Source organism: Aspergillus undulatus, assembly GCF_047715775.1.
Source record: "Aspergillus undulatus strain CBS 261.88 unplaced genomic scaffold BDV17scaffold_5, whole genome shotgun sequence".
Classification (NCBI taxonomy): Eukaryota; Fungi; Ascomycota; class Eurotiomycetes; order Eurotiales; family Aspergillaceae; genus Aspergillus; species Aspergillus undulatus.
In genome coordinates, this window is record NW_027396609.1 from 470,799 (window position 1) to 485,589 (window position 14,791).

Consider the following 14,791-nt stretch of genomic DNA (forward strand, 5'->3'; position numbering starts at 1 on the left):
GCAAGCCAAGCTCTGGCCTTCAGATAATAAATCAGGCTCTAGGCTCAGCAAAATAGAACAGGAGAAAGAAAAGGGAGGAGAAAATGGGCAAAACCTCTATAATCGCCCTCTCGGGTCCCTCTTCAAGCGGGAAAACAACCCTCGCTCGCCTCCTGCAGCAAATTTTCTCGAATCAGCCAACTGCACAGGAGGAGGCACAGACGGCACAGCAACCTCAGAGTCAAGATCGGAAACAGATATCGACATTCATAATCCACGAAGATGATTTCTATCAGCCGGATGATAAGTACGTCTCTGCTTTCATTATCGCTTTTCCTCGCCTCTTATTTTTATCAATAACCTCACTTATTACTAAAATACACTAACATCCCCAGAATCCCATCCACAACCCTCCCCACCGGCAAAACAATCCAAGACTGGGACTGCCTCGGCGCGCTAGACATCCCCTTCCTCAGCTCTGCGCTCACATACGTGCACGAGAAGGGCCATTTGCCACCTCGGCTCCGCTCAAAGGAGGATTTGAATGATGTTTCGCCGGGAATTGGTGTTGATGAGAGTCTTGTTGAGGGGTTGAGAGGGGTTGTAGAGGCGCGAATTAGAAGATTATATTCTGGAGGAAAAGGGGAGGGGGTAACGCTTGCTCTGCTCGAGGGATTCTTGCTATACGCGCCTCCCACAGAAACAGAGTCAAGCCACGGGCTGCGCAACGTCCACGACCAGATTGATGTTAGAATTTTCCTACCCGCGCCGTATGACCTTGTTAAGGAGAGGAGGGAGAAAAGGAGCGGGTATGTGACTATTGGGCCTGCGCCGGAGTTGCCGCAGCGGTCTTCGGTTTCAGGTGGTGACGGAGAGGTGGATTTGGAAGCGGAGGATGATCGGCCGCCGCAGAATTTCTGGACGGATCCGCCGGGGTATGTGGACGATATTGTGTGGCCGCGGTATGTGAGGGATCATGCATGGTTGTTGCTTCCTGAGGAGGATCAGGGAGAGTCGTTGGTGTCGGTTAAGGATGATGCGGAGCTGGTGAAGAGGGTTGGGCAGGGGGTCAAGGTAAGGACGGATGCTGGGGTTACTGTTGCTCCTGGCCAGGGCTCTCTCCCCATGGCAGACCTGCTGAAGTGGGCGGTCGAAGAGGTCTTGAAGTATTTAGAACAGCAGTACAGTAAATAAATCAACTCATTCGCTCTCTGATAGCTACTGCTCTATTCATGCTGACATCTTATCATCACAATATCTCCAGTCTATGCTAACGACCATGGCGCATTCCATCAACTGGGCCCGGCCAACCAAGCCAATAATCAATTCTGTCCCTGATCGAGAGTGGAGAATTTGCCTGTTCCCCGTTTTCTTCTACATTGATGCTCTGTCTCTGTTCCCCTTCGCTTCTCTTGAGTGGCTTCGTCTTTCTCTCTGTATCGATGGCCCTATACCTGTCCAAGATGCTGCGGTCACCGGTACAAGACTCCTGGTCGAGACGGTCTTGGCTGTTCGACATTTTATCCGAGAAATGAGGTAACGCTGTTGAGCTGATTTGTTCCACAACTTGGAGGGGGCCTTGGGTCATCGCAGGTTTGGATTTTGCGAACATGACAACTCCAATACGCAGAAAGGCGAGGCAGAGCACGCCCATCAGAATCCGTTTCCAAACATAACGCAAATACCAGTTGCAATATGAGGCCTGCAGATGAACTGCCTGTTCGATCTGAGAACCTATTGGCCATGTGAGGGCGGGCTGCGAAGAGATACTATTCGGGTTTCCTTCCGCGTTTTCAGAGGGCAGCTCAATGTGCTCGTAGGTTGAGTTGAACCCGCTGTCTCTAATGCACTCAACTTCCGTGGCCTCGGTTCCGGAGAAAAGATATGAAGGGTCGTTCAGCACCTCTAATAGATCGTATCGCTGATGGTGCTTGCTTTCCTCATGAGACTTTGACAAGCCCGAGTATATCCGCGGAGCCCAATATGCTGCTCTAATACCAGGAAACTTTAAGGTCCATCGTACATAAAGCCTGTCCAGGTCTTTGGGCGAGCAGGTGATGCGAAGACGAGAGACTCCCATTCTGGCACCCTCTTTGGCCGTAATATAGATCTTCTTCATCGCGTCTTGCTGGGACGTAACGTCACATTTGAAGTAACCATGCGGGCCCCCATCCACATAGAGGTAGATGATACACTTGTCGGTCCAGAAACAGCGGTTGTGCAGTCTCAAAGAACACAATGCATGGCATCTCATTTGAATGATTGGTTGATCCCTTCGATCCTCGGTTGCAGCCGGTTTAGCTATATTGTGGGAAAGAATTTCCTGGTCAACTGTGAAGCCACTAATCACGCCGCAGCATTTTTTATCACATTGGCGAACAGGAACCACCAGATTTCCACGGTTGATGAACTCGGCAAAGAGGCAGTTTTCCACGATCGTTGCTCTAGTGACCGTCGTGGTCCGAATCTCTAGGCCGCGGTTTTCGGGCATGAGGAACAGAAGAAACCCAGTCTTGCCGCCCCCCATTCTCGGAATGCCTGGGACTTCCAAATCGGCCCAACCCTTCTCGTTCGGATGCCTCAAGAAGACAGATGCGGTTATGGTGACCTTGAATGTGGCCGATAGCACCCTCTCGGAGTTCTCGAGGATGACAAGGCCATTGATGGTTTTCACCTCTGGTTGGTCGGATGACTCTGGTTGCTCGATCTTAATATGCTCGTAGAGGCGGCTAGGCTCCCTCGTGTTTTCTGGTGCATCGTACGGATCTGTGTCCTCGCTGAAAGGACTCAATTCGAAGTCCTGCGGACCAGGATCTGCTCCTAGCATCTTATCCTGAATAGACGATGATGACTGACCATTAGAGCTTTCCGCCTCGGCTGTTGTGTCGTTGGGTATCTGAAAGCGAACCCGAGGTTCCCTGATTGTCTTCATACTTGTACTATCGTCTGTCACTGCTTTGTTTCCAAGAGCCTCTCTATGCGCAAGATGATAACCCACGGCGGTGTCCGCAAACTTTTTCCGTGCTGGAGACTCTAGAGTACCGAAATAACTGATTGATGCCGATTGGGTGTCGGATGCTTGAGGTTGGTTGACTTTGAAAACGGATTGATCTGTCTTCTTTGGCTTTTCTAAAGTTCGCACGCTTGTTGCAGAAGCTCCCGGGCCCCTGGGGCTAACATTCTCTTTGGAGATGACTAGTGCTGTCGCCGGTCCTATTTTCCTAGGACTCCCAGCAAGTCTTTCGGGACTTTTGGAACTAGCATTAGCATTCGGGGCAGCCAAGCTTGGTGTTGCCGGTGATCCTGATTTCTTAGGGCTTCCAGTGAAGCTGTTGGGACTCTTTAGAGTGGAGTTATCATTATGGACAACCAAGCCTGGGGTTCTCGTTGACCCTGATTTCACCGGACTTCCGGCAGCTTTATCGGGACTCTTCAGAATGGCGCTTTTCCTGATATTGTCCGAGCCCAGTGTCGTCGCTGTTCTTGGTTCCTCCGGGCTTCCGGCAGATCTATCGGATCTCTCGGGCTTTTGTACATTGTGCGAGACGACCGGTCCCGATTTCTTAATTGGCGACAATTTCTTTGGGCTTCTGGGATGTGCAATCTCTCTATGATAGATCGATTCAGAAAGCGTTCCGCCCGTTTCCCGGTCCCCAGTACTGGTTGACCCGATCGGTTTCAATTGCCGGACCTTGCGGTTAGCGACTTCCTTCAGCACTCCAGTAAGCTCATTGTCCGCATCGGACCCAGAATCAGGGAAATCAGCCTCGGTGGCGCTCCTCTTTCGCGACTTTGCCATTACCTCCAGATAGAGCTCTGGAGAGCAAGACAGTGGCCTCGCAGTTGACTCTGAGGACAAGGGACTTCCCCGTGAAGACTCGGCGTCATGAAAGGTTGCCTCGTGCTTAGTATTTTGGTCAGCCGCAGTGAAATCCTCGTTTTGCTCCGGGACCGGCCAGAATTGTGGTATGGGGTTATCGTCAAACACGCTGGAATCGCCTGGAGATGGCACGAAATCATGAGTAGCATCACCGCCGAGAGGGGAGAATCCAAATAGAGGGCTTTTCGGTGTTTCTATGTCGTCCCAGTCGTCCGAGTCATGTTCGGTCTGTGGAAGACATTTTTCTAGCGCGTAATGTTCGAGGAAGATACCCGGACCTCGCAGATCCAGCAGTTGCAATTGGGTGTTAGGAACACAATGGACCTGCATGAGCCACCCCGTGTGTTAAGACGCGAAGAGGCAATAAAAAGAATCAGTCTTCTCTCACCTCAATGGAAAGTCTGATATTCGCCCTTTGCTCATACTCTCCGCTCCATGTGCACCGGATCTCCAGGCCATCGTAATCGGGCTCTGGGGTGGCCTGGGTGTGGTTCCTCCAGTGGGTAGTCATGTTGTGTTGCCGTAAAGCTGACTCTTCCCAAAAATTGCAGATTTCAAGATGAGTAAGGTGCGAAGCAGGCAAAGATGAGATTAGATGGGAGAAGAGATAAATCGAGTTGGTGCTAAGTGAGTGGGGGAGAACTGGCTGCCTGTGCTAGAGAGCTCAAAAACAGAAGGAACACCCACGACGGACCCTGCTGGATTCACATCTCCGCCAACAACCATTTACACTGCGTAGATGATTTCGAACTATGAGCAGCCATTTTGAGAGTGTTCTCTGTCAGCGAACAAATCAGTCCATTAACTGACTAGCAGCGAATAAGACTGGTAATAATGATATATACAAGGAATTGAAATGATTACCTTTCTCCATAATACCCACAGCGAAATAAGAGAAAACCGATGAAGAGATAGCCGCCCATACCTGACCATGAGTCAACCGGTGAACCCTTTTAATCCCCATTGGCGCCGTGTTTATCCCCGTATAACACATTTGTCACCGCAGAAAGCAAAGAAAACATGACACCCATCCAGCAGTCTATCAATAACAAAGCAATAACAGAAAGGCATTATAAAAGCCCATGAAGCAATGTAAAAGGAAAATGTGCAGAAGCAGAGGGCAAATAAAATTTCTCTTCAGTATCGTGCCCTCACCGAGGAGTTCCATTCGCTGACCCTGGATCAAACCCAGTGTGACCTGGCGGAACGCCATAACGATCAGCATCGCTTGTCCCAAGAGGCTGAGAGGGAAGTATAGGGGTGGCCTGCGGCGACTGCTCATAAAAATTTCGCGTTCCTGTGCCGTTCGTGGCCTGCGGGTAATTGCGACTCTGTTGTTGCAAAGGTGGAAGGACTGAAGAACTACCGGAATACTGTCGAGGATAACCTTGCTGCAGCATCGCTCGGGCCGGATCTGGGGTCTGCGCGAAAATATATGACTAGTCAGCTTCTTTCAGGGAAGGAGGACAATTCAGTATAATCCATACAGGTGTGCCCGGCGGATTCACCATCCCCATCGACTGCATCGTTGCCTGTTGACTGGACCGGCTCTGAGCAGCCGGATCTTGCATCTGCGGTACTTGGGCTGACGATGGAATTCCGTATGGCATCTGAGAGACAGTGAGTAGATTGTTGCGGCTCATCCTTGGCCCTAGATTCGCTGTCGCTCTTGGGACCGTGGAGTTCTTGGTTGGTAGGGGACCGAGGAATCAGAGGTTGACGAACCGTATAATCGGGAACTCCAGTATGTCCTGATGGGTATCCCATCATAGCGTTTGGGTATCCTCCTGATTGACCGTACAACGCCGCAGTCTGAGGGTATGCCTCCATCTGGCGCATTCCCCGCCCATCTGCATCATACATGCCTCTGGAGCCAAAGTCGACTGATGTCCTCTGGCGTTTGACGGGTGCGTAGTATTGGTAGTCCCTGCTCGTGGGCTGATAGGCTGGCGCAGGGTAGCTAGTTCCAGGAATCTGCATGGATGCTCGTTCAGGAGGAGAGCGCGGAGGAATACCCTGGGGGAACTCTTCCGGCCGTGGTGCTGATCGCTTTCTACAGTTGTCTGTCAGCTAGACCGCAGGCTGCCAAACCGACCAAGCCGCCAATTCTTTACTCACATTAACGTCCGTGGCTCTTTTCGAATCCTAAGCTTCACTCCCTGATCCGCGAAGGATCTGGAAAGGAAGGTTGATTCCGCCATTCCCGGAAAACTCTTGGGCGGCGAGACTGCACTGGGTCAGTTGCGGTGATCTCCAGTGAAAGCGGCCTCGGCAAGTGAAACTCACCAGTGAATCGATCTGATAAAATCGATTTCAAGAAGGCAACCTCGTTCCTGATCACCGTAAAGTCATCGTTAGCCCTCGTTTCGTCCTTGTTGCTAAACGCAAGACCAGTAGAGGCACAAGTAGACTTACTTTCGCATTTCGAAGAGCGTAAATTTGAGCCGGAAGTCTCCCTCGATCTTAATAGACAAATCGCCCCATACAAAGAATCCTCCGTCTTAAAGTGAAAGTCAGCCTGTGTCCATCCTCCTGCGGTGCGATCAGCTCTTTACCTGTGTTATCCACATCCTTCAGGCGATGCAGCGAGGAAACCAAGGTCCCGGTCAAAGCAGTAGACGGAGAAATCGGGGCTGGAGCATCCTCTTGCGCATCGTAGAGACTGCAGCACATGAAAAAATACGGACTCTGCAGGTAATGTCTGGGAGCAAGGAGTGAGTGGTTAGTTGCGAGCGGAGACTTTCAGCAGCAAGCAAAAGACCTTCGGCCACTCACTGGGATAGATACGTCCCTTCCTCCCTCACCCGAATCTGCACAATGGGCGGCGGATCAACGGGCTTGCGCTCTGCGAGGATCGAGCCCAGTGTTAGCACTTGCTTGTCCGCATGAATGTGCGCACCGGGCTAGCGCCAGGTCTCACGTACCTTTCTCCTTCCCACCAGCAACCCGCGCCCGACTGGGGTGTTGACGCACGATCAGGTCAAAGTCATCACTGCGAAACACAATCGTTAGCGTCCACTCGCAAAGTCGCAAAATCGAGAGCTAGTTGAGCCCGAGTCAACGCTCTCTGTGAAGCTGGAAAACGCACCTCGTAGAAGGGCGAGGAAGGGAAGGATCAGAATAACTCGCCGCACTCATCAAGGCGAGCTCTCGGAGAACGACTGGCGAGAAAAGCCAAAGGGTCCAAACACCGGAATATCCGTCAGTAACAGAACCGTGAACCAGGACTGAGCTGAACCGGGGCTCCGTGAGAATTGGTAGACGAAGATAGGGTCGACGCAGGATCGCAGGAGAGTGAAGAGGAAGAAAGGAAGCGAATCCCTGGGACCCAGAAGGATAGCTGTCGTTAAGCTGGCGGGAATGATACTGTAGTGGGGGGGCGATGAATTCAGAGGGTCGATTAACGATGGCACAACGGTAGTATGACCTACTGGGACCAAGGCCAGCCCAGGCGAAACTCAGCAGCTCCAGTGGAGCAAAAGATAAAAATGCAGAGTTGCAGCGGCCGGAACGAGCGAATGTTGCAGAGGCTGGGATAGACTTGATGTACCGCAAGCGGGAGGTTGATGGTGTCGTCAGAACGCAAGCGGCAGCACAGACACAACCGAAGACCAGACAACGCTGGAAGTCACTGCACCCAGAGCTCCGGTTCCAGACAAACTTTATCAGGCGCGATTCCACCACCAATTTTAATGTTCAGCTTCACTTGTCTGTCGCGCGCTCGTCGTCCCCCGGCCTCGTTTTTGATTTTCCTCTTCGTTCTTTTTCCAAGTTAGGCTTCCGGCTTGCTTAAATGTCTTCCCCTCGTGATTAAGTCACTTTTCCTCTTTGTTTTGCGGGCAAAGGACCTTTTTCCCTCTTGTCGCAGGCACTCGTTTTTTTATTCAAGGCCAGGAAGAAAAGCTCAAAATTCGTTTCAACTGGAGAATTCCCGACCGTGTATCTCGGGCTGACCAATCGCAATGCAATTTCAGAGCCGAACGAGAGACTGGAACGGATGATGCGAGGAACCAAAGACCCAAGCTGCTTAGACAAGAGTTCCAAAAGTCAAAGTAGTAATAGTAGGCAGGCGAACAACAAGTGGCGGCGGAGGTGATAGATGGTAGCTGAATGATGGGTCTGAAGTCGCCTCCGGACCTCTCTGGATGATTCTGACGCACAGAACAGAACCCGAGGTTAATAAAAAGACATAATAATAATAATAAATGAACGGTCCAATCAAGGGCACAATCAACCAATTTTGACGGCGATGCAAAAAGATTTCCGGGTCGGGCTTTACTAAGATCAGACGACAGCCAGCCAGGCAGATAATGCTGAGTGGAGCTGTACCCGAAGTCCAGGATTGTAGTAGATATCTCGTCCTCTTCAACAGACAGACACAACAATCGATAACGATAGAACCGATCTTTGCCCGACGGGTGAAGCTCTCTTGCTGCCAGTAGTCGTCACGCCGACCACGGTTGGGCACGCGGGCTAACGTGAATATCAAGTCTGACGATCCGACGCGAACCGGTGTACCATGGAGATGATGCACACATTGGCAGGTCCCACAAGATCAGGAGGGGAAGCCAGGAAAAATAAGTCGGTTTTCAGTTCGGTGGCCTGCGCAAGCTTGAAGTCTACCTTGCTTAGCCAGATCGCCTGACGACCGATCGAGCTAGGCACGAAATCCACTGCGTTTGCGGGCAAACCACTTCGCGCTGCCCCGACCACACCCCAGCCCACCGATGTAACGGCTGGCCTGTGTGCAGTGACGATGGAGCCTGGCTATGCAGGTGATCAGACCCGTATCTGTCCGCCACACAGGGTCTCCAGCCCTCCCCGTGACCCCGGGTCAATGGGAAGGGGTGGTTTTGGAGGAGTCGACCTAGCAAGCCAGTCAATCAGATGTCATAACTGATCCTAGTATAAACGAGAACTGGTTGGAACCTGCAGGTGCAACTGCCGTGGCGCTGATGCTGTCATCTTGTACTTACCTAAACCTTGATTGTACTTCATGCGTTAGCGGCTACTCTCCGTTGATATCTCCTTCCCTTCGAGCGAGCCCTTGGAGGTCTTTTCTTCTATCTGGCAATATAAGGTCTTTCTGGACAACTACAACATCATTAGCGGTCAACTGAGTCCTCAAAGAGGCTATGCTAGCGAACTTTTTGCCAAATCAGGAAATCACGAACCTTATTAGCCTTCCCCAAGCCTCAGACAAAGAGAAAACGGCGGGCGGCCACGGAGTCAAAACACAGCCTTCAAGAACTACCGTCAGAGCCTATAAGGTTCTGATCACGTTCTCGACGTGCTGGTATCCTTGTCGTCAGTGTTTCTAGAAACCAAAGTCCTTCGGTGCGCCGCGGCTCTCTTCCCGAGTAAGAGAGTATCCAACAGAATGTCGCGCGCCCCCCTGTCGCTCCACGTCAAGTAACCTCCTGTCTCCGTCGACAAAATCCCGTGAGCCTCACTTCAGTTTTGGACGGTTATGTAGATACGCAGGCTCGTATCGCCGAGGCACAGCGTCCTTTGTTCACGATGGCCCCGAATTTGCGAAGAAGCCGGTCACCAGGCAACGCAAAGGACTTTGAACGATACCAGAAAGGAGAGGACGAGGTGGTAAAGTTATACAGACGATGATGGGTATTTCAAAGCAGCGCATGGCAAGAATAAAAGGAAGTGGAAAAAAGAGTGGACCCTTTCAACGTGCAGTTGTGCAAGAGTCGCTCACCACCAGCTGGCTGCACTTCCTGCATTCGAGAATTCTAGCGCGATAGATGCATCACATCGCCTACACCTTAAACATGCAGGTGCAGAGATCTGCCGTTCAGCGCCCACCCAGGAATAAAAAAGATCGATCCAGGCAGTTGATTCGACTTGCGCACCCAAGCCAGGCCCAACCGTCAGCACCGATCGGTCAATTCGATTGATGCGGTGGAAAAGACAAGGATGCATTTGTTCTTCCCAATCAGATCACCAGTGCAGCGAGCTGCTCACTGGCTTTTGAAGGAGCGCGGTAATGAGAGCTAACTAACCTTACTTGGGTGGCGCGCGGTGGTCACTGGGCATCTTGGAGAAACTAGGTACTCTGCCCTCATCGGGCCCCATCAATACCTCGTCAGTAGTGATCCCTCGAGGAGAAAGAGCGCCGTTGTATATTACACGATTGGGTACACCGAATCCTGAGCCTGCTCACTGAGTAGAGCTTTGCTGATAGTGTTTTCGGAATACGTACGGCTCCCAGAAGTGACATTTGCATCTATTGGCATCAGAAGGCTTTCGATGGTCTTCCTTCATACTGCCCGGGCCTCGAATCAGGAAAGCTGTTACCGCATCCATATGGGCCGGCCCTTGCCGCTTGACATCGCTTTTCCCTACGTCGGAAGTCAATAGAATATCAATGCAATCTCACCCTAGGCTCGAATTATCAGCGAGTTGTGGTATCAAAACCAACTAAAAACGTTCTTGCAGCGAGGTGTGACGACTGACGATGCCACGCAAGGGCCAAATGGACCAATGAGGCCTGGTTCTTGAAGGGTCTGCTGCAGGCTGGTGCGAACACTCATCTTACCCCTCCTTGAACTCGGCTTCCTTCCCTAGGAAAAGCGCAAAGGAGAACGGGAAAGAAAAAAAGGCTGAAATTGATCAGTCGAAACGGACAGAGGGCGCTTGCATCATAATTCTAGTCATAACTAGTCGCTGCCCACTCATCTCTTCACCCATGGACCTGCAGAAGAGATTGATCGATGCATTCAAAATCAGGGGATCGTGGTCACTGAATGGTACGGAAAGCTCTGTCATGAGATGTTCCGCCGCCATCATGGCTCGTAAGTTGATGCTGATGGGCGAGGGTTTTGGCGCCCGGTACACGAGTTGTACCCAGTTCTGCCCGCGTAAACGAGCACGACAAGAAGCAGGGGAAAGAAACAAAAAGATAATAAAGAGGGCGAGAATTTGAGAGAATCATTTGCTGGTCGACGACCGCCAGCTTGGTTCATAAGGAGAACACTACGCAGTCCGCTCTCCTGTCAGGATCAAGCTAATTTGCGCCGAAGCGACAGCTGTGGGTTTGCCATAAGAAACTCATGCAAGTGTCGGCCGAACCAGGACAACAGCAGAGCTGATTGAAGGAAATCCATGAGACCGATACCTATAAGACGATGAATAAAGAAACATGCCCAAAACTTAGCGGTCCTCTGCCAAAAAGCCTTTTCTTCCTGGCCTTCGATGGTGGGTTGGTTCATGGAGCACACAGGGTACTACGGCGAAGACTCGTTGGTGGCAGCTGAATGGTGTGGGGGTCAAAGAAACGCACGATGAAGTGTTGTGTGGAACTATCGGCTGGATCTCCCCATCTCATCAGCAGACAAACAAAGTGCGAAAGTCATCTCCATGATTCTATAATGGTCAGGGACTCGTTTCAGAGCTGGCGATCTGCGAGCATCCCCATCCGAACCAAAGTTGAGAGGGCGCTTATTTTACGCTCCCGTTATGCTTATTCTGGGTCTCGGGTTCGTCCCAAACTTCACTGCTTCTTAGCAGCGCTAGCATGCTGCATGGGCCATGAGCCATGGGCCTGCTTAGTGTTACCAAACTCCGTCCTGAAATACTATGATCGTCACAGTTGTGACTGAAATCAACGACCTCTCAATGGATCAGATACGGATACAGACTCCATCTCCTCCACAGCGCCAGAGGTTTACCAAAGGATCAATTTATTCTGATTGTTGCGATTCATGAAACTTCACTGACAGTATTCTACATCTACTCCGTACTCGGCCCATTGAAGATAGATTCCCAGCGAGGACTGCAGAGAAACCCCTATCGAGGAAAGCCATACCCAATTAACCTCGCGCAAAGAACGGCCACGCCGATCTATCTACCTCGTTGTCGGCGATCAGCGACGTCGCGATGCCAGACGCCAGAGCCCTTGCTTTCCATGCACTTCATCATCGCCCTCACCATTCATTTATTGAGGAAATAGGAACGTCGGTTGAAGCGTAGATTCATGGCGCCCTATGCTCAATCGGTAGAATCCGACTTCCACCAAGACGTCCTCCTACTTTCTAATCACCGGTTCCACCTCACCATGAAGGGCCAATTGCCCAAATAGGAGACGGCAGGGGCCGAAGGGCACTACACAGAACAGCCCCAATATCAGGTCCCAGGGCGAATCGAACCTCCAATACACCCTTTCCGCCAGCAAGCAGCCAATCATGAGTATCCGATTAAATTCCCAACAAGCATGTGAGCCAAAACCCTCATTGGTCTTGCGCGATAAGTCATCACCCTCCTCCCGTTACCTGGAGTACTTGTACTAGTACCTGCATACATGAGGAAGGACATGCAGAACCTCGATGAGAATTAAGGAGCGAACCTTATTGGCAATCTTCTCAGGAGTGGCTCCCAGCTGCATATCTACTCCGTAGTGTGTGCATAATGCAAGCCAACTGCATTCCTGGATTTCGTGTCTGATTTGAGTTTACTAACGTAGTTTATGCTCTGTAACTTCCAACTGTACTTTTGCATGCAGGTGGATGGGCCGTATCCGACTAGTTCACGGCCAAAGTGACGGGTCGATTTTTTGTCAGATTCGGAATCTCAGATGGGAGAGTGAGAGGCAGGACAGGGCATCACATGATACCGTGGGTTTGGGACCTGTCCTAGCTTTTTGGTTGCTTGGATTGTTTTTTCTGCTTGCCCTGCGATTTTAAGAGCGATTTGTATAGATCATTTATTGGTGACTCACTGGGGTCGGAGTACATGAATATGACTAGCTAGTCTACGCAGTCACTTCGTTGATCAGTATGCACCGCGCTGACAAATTATCAGGAATGTCATGGGTATTCTTTCTGCAAGGGTTCGTTTCTCGTTGCCGTCATCGGCTTAGTGTTTATGCGCGAGGCGAGGGGTAGTAGGTAAGACGTCGTTGATATACGGATAAATGCAATAAGTCTCGCCGATAGTAGAGATGAATATACACAATGTTCGCTTATAAACATTTATAGTACAAGGAATTATAGTAATAATACAAAGCTCTTTCCAGAGTCCACCCTCCACCACCTGCTACAGCAGGTGCATCACCTTTCACCGACGACCCACCTTACGATGCACAGGCGCAAGCCCAAGCGGAACCCTCAGGAACGTCTCCATGAGCAGCGCCGCGGCAACACTAACATTGAGACTGTCGACGCGAGCCGGGTCCAAGAACCTCGCCCCGGGGATACTGACGATGGCATCGGCGTGCGATTTGATGTGGTGACTTAGACCGGACCCTTCGTTGCCCATCATTATTACGCTGGGTGAGTGGCCGATGCTGTAGTCCTGCTCAGCCTTACCCTCACCCTCACCCTCGCCCTCGCCGGGTGTTAATGTCGGGGTTGCTGTAGGGGGGTCTTTATGGATCAGAGTAGGATCCAAATATGTAGCGTCCGGACTTAGCGCATCGGCAGCGTAGAAGCGCCAGCCATTAGCCCTAGAGCGCTGAATGAAGTCGACTTCGTTCTTGACGTCGAGAAGGGTCATGTTCTCTGCGGCGCCGGCGGAGGCCTTAATCGTGACGGGGGATAGGGGCGCCGAATTTCGACCGGCGAAGACTACGGCGTCAACGCCCAGATAGTAAGCCGAGCGAATGATCGCTCCTAGGTTTCCTAAGTCAACGACTCCGTCAAGGAGGAGGACGACGGGGTATCGTTTGTGTTGCTGGGTGATGGATTGGTTGATGGTGATGCGGTCATCGGTACCATTGACGGCTGCTTCTTCCCGTGTTTGCGGTGCGAGTTCGAGGCGGAAGTGGTCGTCCTCTAGTTTGACGGGTTTGAGAGCTTGAATGGGTGTTCGGGGGAGGGGCGACGCCTCCAAGATACAGCCGTTGTGCGGTCTCCCGGTGCTCATCTTATCGAGAAGTCGGTCCCACTCGGCAAAGGCCATCTTGACTTTGACGTTCTTGGCCAGAGCGAGCTTCCGCAGCACTGCCTTGTCAAGACCTAGTTCCTGGTCTTCGGCAGACTGGTACAAATAAAGCTTGTATAACTGGCGTTGAGTGCAGCGCAGCGCAGCCTCAACGGCTGACGTCCCATAGATGAATTCGGACGCCGGAGTAGTGTAGGGAATTGTATCGGGGACCTTGACATGTTCCCTCACTCGTTCAGACTTTTGCTTGCGAGGCGCTTTTTCTTCGCGATTCGGACGCTGCGAGAGTTCAGAGGTTTCTTGTGATGACTTGGGGTGTCGCGGTGAGCGATCTCTTTCCGCAGCACGAAAGTCTCGAGTATCCCGGGCTTTTGATGCATTGTTGGATTGTGGTCGTGTAGGGGCTACACCACGAAAGTTCCCGGTTCGAATGAATTCCTCTTCGTCGAACTCTTGAGGTGGCCGCCTGTATCCATCCTTTGGAACCCGTCCAGCTTGATCGGGACGACGTCTATCTTGCAATTCTGAATTTCGCGCGTTGCCTGACAATTGTCTTCTGTCTGTGAGTGAGGAACTGTTCTGTGCCTGCGATCTTCGCGAAGGCTGGGGTCGCTGGTATTCACGCGGCAATCCACGAAAGCCTCCTCCTCCTCGAGAAAAGCCATCATCATCGGAATCGGGCTTTAAAGACTTATCCCGGCCATAATCCTGATCTCTGTTGTCTCGCGACCTGGAAGACGATTTTTCAGAGCGAGAACGATCGCGGTTTTCGTAGGTACTTCGAGGATCCTCTACACTCTGTGATCGGCGAATCCCGCGGCCAATAGCGGAATTGAGTGAGGCATATCTGAGGAATTGTCGCGACGAGGTGAAAGTAATTGAGTTCCGCAGTGAAGACCGATACACACTGAGCGGAGATTTGAGAGACATCTTGGCCTCTTGCTCTCAGAAGCTCATGAGATTCTGAGGCGTTCAGCGCCTGTATTTTTTCTGCTATCGCCGATAAGATAACGGCCAGGATTATTGTCCATCCGAGTT

General features: G+C 51.4%; 4 protein-coding genes across 4 annotated transcripts; 1 reads left to right on the forward strand and 3 right to left on the reverse strand.

Moving 5' to 3' along the window:
• Nucleotides 1–83: 83 nt before the first annotated feature.
• On the forward strand, nt 84–1,173 carry BDV17DRAFT_287681 (ribosylnicotinamide kinase; the record flags this gene model as incomplete). Its single annotated transcript, XM_073761224.1, has 2 exons — nt 84–286; nt 375–1,173. 2 exons carry the CDS (start codon nt 84–86, stop codon nt 1,171–1,173), a joined length of 1,002 nt encoding a protein of 333 aa, XP_073619579.1.
• A 76-nt stretch (nt 1,174–1,249) lies between these two features.
• Nucleotides 1,250–4,189, reverse strand: BDV17DRAFT_287682 (uncharacterized protein; the record flags this gene model as incomplete). The annotated part of the gene is made up of 1 exon (XM_073761225.1): nt 1,250–4,189. The coding sequence occupies one exon, from the start codon at nt 4,187–4,189 to the stop codon at nt 1,250–1,252; it is 2,940 nt and encodes a 979-aa protein (XP_073619580.1).
• Nucleotides 4,190–4,690: 501 nt separating this feature from the next.
• On the reverse strand, nt 4,691–7,110 carry vosA. Its single transcript, XM_073754830.1, has 10 exons — nt 6,948–7,110; nt 6,784–6,851; nt 6,635–6,704; nt 6,415–6,560; nt 6,275–6,359; nt 6,146–6,192; nt 5,978–6,086; nt 5,585–5,912; nt 5,347–5,469; nt 4,691–5,280 (listed from the first exon to the last, which is right to left on the reverse strand). The coding sequence occupies exons 1-10, from the start codon at nt 6,995–6,997 to the stop codon at nt 5,011–5,013; spliced, it is 1,296 nt and encodes a 431-aa protein (XP_073619581.1). The 5' UTR covers nt 6,998–7,110; the 3' UTR covers nt 4,691–5,010.
• Nucleotides 7,111–12,869: 5,759 nt separating this feature from the next.
• Nucleotides 12,870–14,706, reverse strand: BDV17DRAFT_253645 (uncharacterized protein). Its single transcript, XM_073756673.1, has one exon. The coding sequence runs from the start codon at nt 14,681–14,683 to the stop codon at nt 12,929–12,931; it is 1,755 nt and encodes a 584-aa protein (XP_073619582.1). The 5' UTR covers nt 14,684–14,706; the 3' UTR covers nt 12,870–12,928.
• Nucleotides 14,707–14,791: the final 85 nt, after the last annotated feature.